The sequence below is a fragment of the Dipodomys spectabilis genome, unplaced genomic scaffold (assembly GCF_019054845.1).
Source record: "Dipodomys spectabilis isolate Male_0828 unplaced genomic scaffold, ASM1905484v1 ptg000054l, whole genome shotgun sequence".
NCBI classification, from domain to species: Eukaryota; Metazoa; Chordata; class Mammalia; order Rodentia; family Heteromyidae; genus Dipodomys; species Dipodomys spectabilis.
This window is the reverse complement of record NW_024870731.1, coordinates 4,839,168-4,850,177: the sequence shown is the minus strand read 5'-3', so window position 1 is coordinate 4,850,177 and position 11,010 is coordinate 4,839,168. Positions and strand designations below refer to the sequence as shown.

The window sequence follows — 11,010 nt, the reverse complement described above, 5'->3', positions numbered from 1 at the left end:
GGCGGCGTGGGGGATTCGCGCGCCCCCTCTAGGCTCCGCAGCCTCCGACCCAGCCCGGCCGCGGAGGCTGACCGCGCCTGCTACGAACCGCCACTGGCGGGCAAAGTGTGGGGCACCGGGTCCTCGGGCTCCCTCCAGTCCCCACCCCCCCACCCCGGCTCGGGGCGCCGGGGCCTGGGGACTGCCGGGGGCCGACTGCGGAGTTGTAAAGAACTCAGTGGCCGCAGTGGGCCGGGCGGGGCAGGGCGCGCTCCGCGGCGACCAAGGACACCGGAGTTTGCCAGTCCCCGCCCGTGAGGCGCCTCCCGCCCTCCCTGCGCGGCCCGCCGGACTCCCCCGGGCCGCCGAGGCGGGGCCGGGTGGCGGCCGCTGAGAGAGGCGCGTCTCCTTCCCTCCCTCCTTCCCTCCTCCCGCACCCGCCTTCCTCTCTCCTCCTCTCCGCCCTCCCCCCTCACCCCCGCTCCTTTTTTTCTGCTCCCCAAGTGAGCCTGGCGCTCGAGAGGCAGGCGGGGCGGCTCGGAGCGGAGCAGCATCCCCGCGCGCTCGCCCACCGCCCGCCCGGCGTAGCTGCCGCGGCCGCTCCAGTCGCCTTCGCCGCCGCCGCCGGCGCGTCGGATGGAGCCCAGCATGGCCGGGCCGGGCTCGCCGCGCCGCGCGTCCCGGGGGGCCTCGGCGCTCCTGGCCGCCGCGCTCCTCTACGCCGCGCTGGGGGACGTGGTGCGCTCCGAGCAGCAGATCCCGCTCTCTGTGTAAGTGTCTCGTGCGGCGCCGCCCGGGAAGGGGACCCCGCCGACCGCGACCCACTAAACCCAAGTTTGGGCGCCTGCAGGTGCGGCTGCACAAGACCCGCGGCGGGCATTGACCTCGCCTCTCGCACCTGCCTTCTAGGACCGCCGTCGGGAGGCGGAGGCTAGGGTGGGCTCCCTCTCGCCCCTTCTCGGGTGTTGGAGAGTGAGACCCGGAGAGGCTCACCGCAAGTGACAGCACCAAGTTTGGAGCCCGGTTTCCCGGCTTCAACTTCCACGGGCCAGGCCGGTTAATGATCTGTGCTACCTGGCCATCTCACTTCTTTCTCGGGAGGGGGGTGGGTGGGTGGATTTCTTCAGAGTAGCGTTTGTCAGGGAATGCCCATTTGGGGTGGCCCCAGTCCTTAGGCAGTTGTTCGAATACACGCGGGTGGTCTTTTTGGAAGAGTTTGAGCATTGTGAACTCTGTGACCCTCTGGACCTCCTCCCGCGCTGCGCTCTGCAGTTTGGTGCCCATAGTTTCTACCGCTGTGCTTTCTCTGCCTACCTCCGCTTTCTTTAATGTTCTATCGCCTGGCTCCTTTAGCCACAGCCCCGCGTGTGCGCTCGTGTGTGTGGACTGTGACACGAGTGTGACATTTCTTCCTGTGCCCTTTCTCCCTGTAGGGTGAAGCTGTGGGCCTCTGCTTTTGGTGGGGAGATAAAATCCATTGCTGCTAAGTATTCGGGCTCCCAGCTTCTGCAAAAGGTAAGGTTTCTGTGGTGACAGGAAGCGATGCTTTTTTTTCCCCCCAAGCACAGAAAATGGAGGCAGATTTAGTTTTTCCAAACATACGTGAGCCCCGAGCTGCATCAGTTATCAGAGAAGTCTCTGATCTCCGTTTCTTGGCATTGTACTGTGCAGTGACTTCTCCCTACCAAATGGTTATTTTTAGATGACACTTGATTCTAAGCACAAAGAAAAGCAGGATACTCACTTGCACTGTCCCGGCTGGGGCTTGGAAACAGTGTTTGTGCATGGCTCTCCTCTCAGTGTCGGTATTGCTGTTTCAGTGTGAGAGCAGATGCTCCTCCAGGAAAAAAAAAAAAAAAAAGCTAACTTCATCCAAGGGACAGAATCAGTGCCTGTTTTATGATGCTGTTCACCTTGCATTGGAGGCATGGTGTTCCGTGTATCAGAGAGAGATGCTGCACTATTGTTTGTCATCCCTGCAGTTGTACAATCCCATTATTCCCCAATCATCTAGACCCAGGGCTAGGATGCATTACATCATTACAGATAAGGAGAATGAATGTGGTTATCTTTCCACTCAGCTGCACTGCCGGGTAATAACCTATGAGAGTAGTCCACAAACTTAAGAAATTGGTTTGCGTCCATATAATTCTGGAGAGTAATGAGAATGGAGGATTGATTATTAGGCGTTTATCAGAAGCTGCATCAATTTTAATTCAAACGGGCAGCATTATGTTTAAAATTACATTGTGAGATATATGATCCTTCGTTTTCCTCTCCAAGAAATAAAGAAAAAGAATGAGCTTGGGAGAAGAGAAGGAAGTGGCTAAGAGAATTTCAAGTTAGCAAATCAACAGGATTAATCCAAATATTCTTTCAACAATAGAGGATAAGATTAGCCTTTTGGGGATAATTCTTTGGAAATGGGCACAAAAAGCTTAAACTGTTAAGTTAACTTTAAGCATTTTTAAATGTGTTTTTTGGGCCAATGTACCATATGTGTTGTGCATGCTGCCTGGTAACCAAGTACGTATTTTATTTATGGCATTCCATTTCAGAGAGTAGCATTTTGGGGGACATTATATGTAACAGTTTATAACATGCAATCCAAATATCGTAATGAAGCATCCTCCACTATGAGATGACAGGTATGCTGGTTGAGAAATAGCAGCCAGATTCCATGAAACCACTGGGAAGGTTGCTTACCTCTAACTTGGGGAAGAGTTCATTGAATTATATATAGTCAGTTGATAAAAACTTGATGCAATGACATGCCTTTATAGAAGATGATGATTTACATACCAGTGACCCTCCAAGCTTATAGGAATTACTTCTTTCCTTAGTTTTCTTTTAATCTGGTCCAGTCCCAGTCTGTACTCTGTTTTGGCTTTTTACCCACTTGTCAGATGTTTTATGCGAAGAGCTCTGGACTGTGGTATTGCCTGTGTATTTTCCCTATGCTTTGAAAGAAGAGAACATTTTGCATAACTTTAAAGAAATATTTCTCATCTGCATTTTGTAGTTGTAGTAACTCTAAACGAATCCTTTCAGAGCCTGATTTTTTTTTGTTGTGCTTACATATCTTTTATCTCACATTTGGTGGGAGCACATGAAATATATCTTTTCCTTCTGAAGTTAGAAAACATACAGACACACTCACAACTGCGCAAAACCCCATCAACCCTATTATTGGTTATTCTATAATAGCAAATTAGAAACAGCTAAAATGCTTCCCTTACCTTCTCATCAACATCCTTTCTGATATTGAATTCACTAGCCTTGCTTTGCTTTTGTCGTGTTTGCAGCTTGACAATTGTGTAATTATTTCCAGCTGTTTATGGCTTTGTTGTCATTTCTTACTGCTGCCTGGCATTTTGTAATCTGATGAGAGGGGAAGGTGAGGTGTTGCTTTGAGTTAGATTCCTAAGTAGATATCTGTTTTAGCCTTGTATTTTCATTCCTTGCTATGGGGGTCTCAAAATACCCATGTCTTTGGGTTGCTTGGCAAGGACTTTCATGAATGATAGGAAGAACATGGTAGATGATTCTAGAACCATTTTGCTCCCAAATTTTAGAGCATTCCTTTCCAAATATGATTGTATTTTTTTTTACAAGAAAATTGGTGTAGAGAGCTCAGAATATGAATGGGAAAAGATCCCAGGTGCTCTGAATGTGGCAGACATAATGTCACTTGGAAAAGCAAGATGAGTGTGGCTCTTCTGCTTAGTTTCAGGTTCCTCACTATTGGTGTGAGAAATTATTCCTCTAAATCAAAACTTTATGCATCCATCCATCACTTCACAGCATCTTTAACAATTAAGATGCTTACAGAATGAGTAGAAAGCTCGATTAGAAAAATGCATTAAGATTGAATTAACAGACCTCAAAGGTGACAATACTAGGTTCCATAAAAGACTGTAATTGCATTTTTAGAGTATGGACATTAAAGTTTGGTTTTCAGTTAAGAAAGGTATACTGTATAACACTGTATAATTTTATGCATTTTAAGTAGTTTTCTAATTGATTTTTCATGTTGTGAATCAAGGTAGTATTACAACTACCGTTCAGTTTTTGAACGGTAGTTGTAATTTTTGCACTAAGGCCTAGAGTTTTACAAAAATAGTTATTGTGAATGTAAGTTAAATAAGAATTGGTCATTTTCTTTAAGGTGTTTGGAGACTAGGGAAACTGATTTTGGTAAGGTGGTTTTATTAGGTAATATATTTTGAGGAAGCAACATTATTACTGTCACCAATGTAAATACAAACATTAGAATTATCTCCTCAATTGTTTTTGGGTTTGATACTGCTGCTCTTACTACTTTAGCTTATAATAGTAGTAGATATTTCATGTCAGACTTTTCCCTTTTTGTCTTCTTTTTGTCTTGGGCTGAGCATGGGAATAGCAATGTTAGTTACATATAAAGAGGATAATTTTTATTTAGTTTAAGTTGCAGTAATCTCTGCTTTCACAGTTTTGTGTTTTCTTAGGTATAGCAGAGGATGGTGTGGGGGTGAATTTAAGTGAATCTTGAGATGATTTTTTTCAGTCTTAGAGAACTGGTGCTCTGGAAGGAGACCTGTGTCTGTCTCCTGCTTCCTTAGCTGGCAGATGCTGTAGGGGTTTCCATTTACTTCAAGTTTTAATTAATTTTCTATTTGACAAATTCATACTAGTATTCAGCTGCCTCTATATTGCTTCGTTTCCCCCTAAGAATGCTTTGTTTGGGTTCTTTTGGGGGAGGTGTAGTTGAACAGGACTCATCGTCTTTCTGTTTGGGGATGCAGTGAGAAGCATGTTTGAACCTGTCTGTTAAACTCAGTGCTCCACACCTTTAGCAGTCACAATAAAAGGCATTAAACCTGCAGGATCCCTATCTCCTCCTTAGGGGAATTTCCATGGGAGCTGAGTTTTTCATTCTGTTTACACCTGAATTCAGGGATGAATGTTCATGGGAATGAGGGCTCCAATTACATTTTCCAGAATTGTGATTATAAACACACAGCAAAAATACAGGTAATGTGTGTCTTTGCCATTAAAGAAAAGAATTGACCAAGCATGCAGTACACTTCTTGGAATGCACTACCAAGTATTTTTGTGTTATCAACTATTTATTGAGAGTGACTTTAATACCTAAGTATATAAGCTGGATGTCTCTTTCCACAGGACAGAGTCAGCAAAGTAAAAGGTTGATTCCTTGAGCCATTTTTGTAATTATGACTTTTCATCAGCGTGGAAATCAATGCACTTTTAAATAATTAAAAAGTAGTATTCTCGAATGAGGAATTGGGTATTGGCTCTATGATTCCTGTAGGAAGCCGGACATTATAAAGGAGCCTCTATGCTGTTAAATGCTTTTGTTGAGTATACACAGTTATTTCCCATACTAAAAGATAAATACATTCAGCATCTTTTGCTGATGATCATTTAGTTCACAGCTTCACTTTCAAATTACTAGACCTTACCTCCGAAGATTATTTTTTCTAGTCTTATTTCTTGAAATGATAGTTTTTAGTCTTTTGATTGGTGTCATCAGCCCACTCTCTAGGATGTACCTTTTAGCAATATATCTCATTACTCTTGTAGATTTATACATGGCCATTTGTAATGCTTTCTTCTTCTTTTTTTGTATGGACCTCATTTTGCTCATTGTTCCAATTTCTTAGTTTTTTTTTTTAAATCTCTGTCTTAAAATTTCTTTTTATGTCTGGCACTGGTGGCTCACACTTATAATCCTAGCTACTCAAGAGGCTGAGATCTGAGGACAACGTTCGAAGCCTGGGCAAAAAAGCCTGCAAGGCTATCTCCAATTAACTACAAAAAAAAAAAGCCAGAAGTGGAGTTGTAGTTCAAGTGATAGAGCACTAATCTTGAGCAAAAGAAGCTTCGGGAGTGTCCAGGCCCTGAGTTTAAGCCCTAGGATTAGCACAAAAAAATTAGGAAACAAAAAAGGGGCTGTTTTTGTTTTAAGTTGAGACATACATCATGTTAGCAATGCAGAGCATAAATATGAGGGTCTCACTCTCCTTTGTCTACACAGTGCTGATCCAAATTGCCTTTGGAGTTGAGACTTGCAGGTTATAGGCAGAGTATATGAGCAGGCATGAGTTTCTAAAACTATGACTCAATTTGGTGTTTTTTGCTCTGGCTGAGCCTGGAAAAGAAATTAAATAGATGTTATGAAGCCTTAGCCTGTGAATTAACATCTGAGGAGGTAATTAACATTACCTCCTTTTAATGTCAATTTTATACAAGGGACATGGTGATTCATCTTATGTGATTGCAGGGAACTTTTTTTTTTTTTTTGTCAGCCATGGGGCTTGAACTCTGGGCCTAGGTGCTGTCCCTCAGCTCTTCCGCTCAAGGTGAGTGCTCTACCACTTGAGCCACAGTGCCACTTCTGGTTTTCTGGTGGTTTATTGGAGATAAGAGTCTCATGGAAGGGGAAACAAAGGAGGAGGCTACAATGTTTAATAAGAAATGTACTCATTATCTTGCCCATGTAATTGTAACCCCTCTGTACAGTATTTTCACAATAATAAATAAATAAAAATTTTAAAAAAAGAGTCTCATGGACTTTCCTGCCCCGGCTGGCTTTGAATTGTGGTCCTCAGATCTCATGAGAAGTTCCTGGTGTCAGGCTCTGGGAACACTGATGGAACCTTCAGTCATCCTGTTCAGACCATTAGCTAAAATGCAACTTCTCCTGCAAGGGAAGGAGAGGATGCCATGAGGAAGAAGAGGGCAATCTGTTTTGTGGAATTTCCCTAAGTATTTAGTAATCAGGAGATACCATCTGAGATGGTTGCTCCCGAGTTTAAAGCTAGGGTCACAGTCACCTGTGCTCTGGTGCCTTCAGCATGTTGGAATTCTATGTAGCTGACAGATTGTGAGGGAGGTCTGTGCATGTAGCTGGTCTGCCTACTTTCTGGAAGAAAGTTACCAGACAAATAAACTTTGCAAAAGACCTAGTATATTTCTAAAAATGATAAGCATTGCAATTTCATTTCCTTTAACACTCATTGGATGCTAATTCCAAGGCAGCTTAAATACCTTACATTTTTGTAAGGCACATGCTGCATACTTTCTCCACTACCCCAAGTCAGGATTATGAAAACAAACAGCTCAGAAGCCAAACTATAAGTGAGCATTTCAAGGCCATATTGAAAAGAAAAGCATTATCTCTTGACAAGGAATAGATGGCTGTGGCTTCTCTTCGTGCATGTCAGAGTATATATCTTGGCACTTGTTATTGGAAAACCGTAGCTCCAAGGTTAAAAGAACTATTATCCATGTAAATGATCTGGAAAGATGAGTTGGGCAGGGCCATGAATGATGTGGATTCACACAACAGACCTCTGGTTTATCTATTTTAGAGGAAACAACTACTAGTCAGCATTAGGGGTGGCACGTCATTATCATTATACTTACTAACTTTGTGTGTGTGCACATACTCATGCGAGCAGTTTAAATGAATGCTGCTCATTATAGAATATGCCAGATGCTGCCTGCTGATGGAGAAGACTGTTCTTGTTCTCTTGGGTTGTAGAAAGGCTAGCCTGAGAGACAGAACTGGGGTGTTGGTATAGAACCCAGCATGCATGGATTTGGGCAGTGTGTGTGACTTTGTAGACAGCTGGAATGTGAGGACCTGCTGAGAAGAGGACCAGGGTCTATTGAAAAATGTTAATAAGATTGTCAAGATGATGACAACAGAGCACTACACTCAGTATAGAGCAGTGGGTGCTGACTAAGCTCCTTGTGGGATAGCCAGTCTTCAATTTAGCATCCTGCTTTTCCTCCCAGGTAGCCTCATTCTGTTTGCTCCATTCAGTTTCCCTTGCCACCTTTGTTCCAACTCTTGGGAAATGCTACATAGAAATTGAGGGCTTAGAGCATTTTCAGAGCTGGATATCTTTGGAGATGATAACTTGCTGAAAGAAAAGTCAGTGGCGGAGCTCTGTCTGCTTTTCTGTATACATTTCCTGAGTGGTCTTGCACAATCATTTAATCTAATAGTAAAATCAGGGAGCATTCACTCTTCAGTCTTTATACTCTAGCTAGTCTAATAAGCACTCACAGATGTCCCTTTAAATTCTCCCAACAGGCAGGGCATAGCAGCTCTAGTCTGTAATCTCAGCATTCAAAACTTGAGGCAGAAGGATTGCAAGTTCAAGCCTAGCTTGGTTACATAGTAAGAACCTGTCTCAAACACACACACACACACACACACACACACACACACACACACACACACACACCACACACACACACACACACACACACACACACACACACACACACACACCCCAAAACAAAACACTGACAATTCTCCTGATAATAGGGACAAGGACTCCTATTCACTGCTTTTATAGATTTATTTAGAAACTGAGGCTTGTAGAAATTAATCAGCCTTTTCAAGGTGATCTGGAGTTTGCATACTTGGTCACTTATATTTCTAAGTCCTCTTGATTTTATGTAGTCTTTTTCCAACCACAGTTTCTGCTTAGGGAAAAGAAAAGATGAAGAATACTTGAATTTCTCCTATCTCAGAAGTGTTTGGGAGGATTAAATAAAATAACATCTGGAAAATTACTTCAAAAACAAAGTCTGGGATAATGGCTGAGAGGAATCATAGAGACTTAGATTTGAGTTTCTTCCATTTCCTAACTGGGTCACCTTGTGGTATGTTAGGTCTGTAACTTTAAATGGGAAAGGAGGCCTATTGCCCATGGAAAAAAAAATATGCAAGTTACTTAGCACAGTGTTTGGCTCCTATCAAGGAGAACTTGTGGTCATTATTAGCTGCCTCATCCAAACACAAAACTGAAGATGATCTTTGCTGAGTACCTGTAGGGCCTAACTTCATGCACACCTGTGGACTCAGTGAGTAAGCAAACACATGGGTATATAAATGAGGGCCAGATATTGGCATGATCCCTACCTGGTCTCTGACAGGGAACCAAGTACCTGACAGTGGAAGGGAGAAAGCAGCTGCTGCCTCTGTCAGGATGTGAACTGTACCCCGTGGGGACAACTTCCTTTTCCCTTAGGGCAAAGAAACTGCCCACAGGAATTTGCCCAACAAGGAGTTGAAGTCCTTACTTCCGTTCTCATGTGTCTTGTTGCTTATACTCCCGCAGCTCAGAGGCCCATAAGCCATAGAGGACTAAGTGTGCCCAGCCATTTGCCAGGCTGTAGAGCTAATGCAGACGCTATTGAGAACTTCTTAATCTTTTTGGACAGCATGGCAGGCATTGCCTCCTGGGAGAATACTCTTTGCTGTAGAGTTCGACTTCTCCTGGAGGCTTTCAGGGGAGTGGTGCTGGAGACCAACAGGAGGACGAGGCTCCTCACTGAGTGTGATAGTCTTTCCTTAGGGACAGGGATGTTAAGTGATATTTGGGGATAGTATGTGAGTGGCCATCTGTCATCACCCACAGGAGGCACTCAAGGGCATTCTCTGTTTCTTGGCTCTTTCCTCTGGTCCTGTCCTCTCCAGAGCTTCCTTGGCAGCTCTCTTGTGTTTTTGGCCTTGAGCATCTGCAGTCCTGTGCAGATGTCCTTAAAGAAGAGGAATGAGGCCTGGGAAGGTGGCTCAGTGGTAGAGTGCTTGCCTAGCATGCATGAAGTAACACATACACAGAAAAAGCTGGAAGTGGGTGTTATGACACAAGTGGTAGAGTGCTAGCCTTGACCAAAAGAATCTCAAGGACAGCACCTAGGCCCTGAGTTCAAGCTCCAGAACTGGCGAGGAGGAGGAGGATGAGGAGGAGGGGGAGGAGGGGGAGGGGGGGAATGAGTGACTGAAAAGTGCCACCCCTCTTTGTGTAAACATGATCATCAGCAAGTTGAAATCATGGTGTTAATGGTGGGAGTGTTTTTGCTATACTACCTGCATAGCTTACTCACAAAGCTATTGTATTCATCATTAGAAGTCTGCAAAGAGTCTGCAAGAGTTTTGGTGGTTCCCTTGTGGCCAATCTTTAGGAAACACTTAAGAGCCATTTGTTTCCATGAATGTTACAGATCTAGAATTTGACTGCCTTACAGAAATCTACCAGGTCATAACCAACTCCGATGAACAAGAGAGTGTTGATTGGGGTGGGAAGGGAAGGAAATGTACGTCTTCTACTCCCTTCTGAGTATTTGGTATAAATGGAACATTCACTGTATTGAAGTAGCTAATTTAAGATACCTAATCTTATTCTTAATTTTTTTTTTGAGGGGGGGAATGGATGTGTTAGTTGCCTCACAGGTGGAACCACTTGCTTCATGGCGGGACTAGGACTCAAATTCAGGTTTGTTTTAATCCTTGAACTTATACCTCTTCTTTGCTGCACATCTATTTTTGTGGCCCATCCCATCCGAGCATGGTTAGAGTCCCTTTTGCAGGACCTGATGATGATAGGAAGGGCTGGGTGGGTTGGGATGCCAATGTTCTTAGTGTTTTCTTCCTCGGATAGAACTTCAAAGACCATGGAAGTTGAGAAACTCTACTCTTCTTGCAGTTATATTAGTCAGAACTCTCCCACCATTGTGGGCTTATTCTTGAGGGGGGATGTCAATGATCCCTAAGGGGTAATGGGTCAGCAGGACTGATGAGCCTGATTGGTGAGGGGAAAGGTGCTGTCAGGCAACCTCAACCATAGGTATCACCTTGGAAGTGGCGTTGCTGCAGAAGGGAGGGATTCAGTGGAATTCCTGACCAGGATCCAATCTAAGCTACACTTTAAAGACTTAACTCTTCTCCAAAAACCAGAAACACCTTTCCCCCTTTTTTTTCTGTAAAAAGTCAAGCCTGCTTTTCATCTTTGCTCATATCTCTAATTGTGTTATGTGTACCTGGTACACATAATGACTTATTTTCCTGAAACGTTGATGGAGTGCTTTTAAAGGGAAAGAAAGGGATCCAGGCACTGGTCACTTACCCATGTAATCCTCACTACTCAGGAGGCTGAGATCTACAGATTGTGGCTTGAAGTCAGTCCCACCAGGAAAGTCTGTAAAACTCTCATTTCCAATTAACTA

The 11,010-nt window shown here is 44.1% G+C and overlaps 1 protein-coding gene across 1 annotated transcript in view; it reads left to right on the top strand.

Annotated features, from left to right (window-relative positions):
* The first annotated feature begins 521 nt into the window (after positions 1-521).
* Cacna2d3 (calcium voltage-gated channel auxiliary subunit alpha2delta 3) overlaps positions 522-11,010 on the top strand; it is a 927,251-nt gene continuing 916,762 nt past the window's right edge. The window contains exons 1-2 of the mRNA XM_042679948.1: positions 522-749; positions 1,413-1,494. Of these exons, the coding sequence (XP_042535882.1) occupies positions 616-749; positions 1,413-1,494 (216 nt within the window). The 5' untranslated portion in view covers positions 522-615. The remainder of the gene's footprint in view (positions 750-1,412; positions 1,495-11,010) is intronic.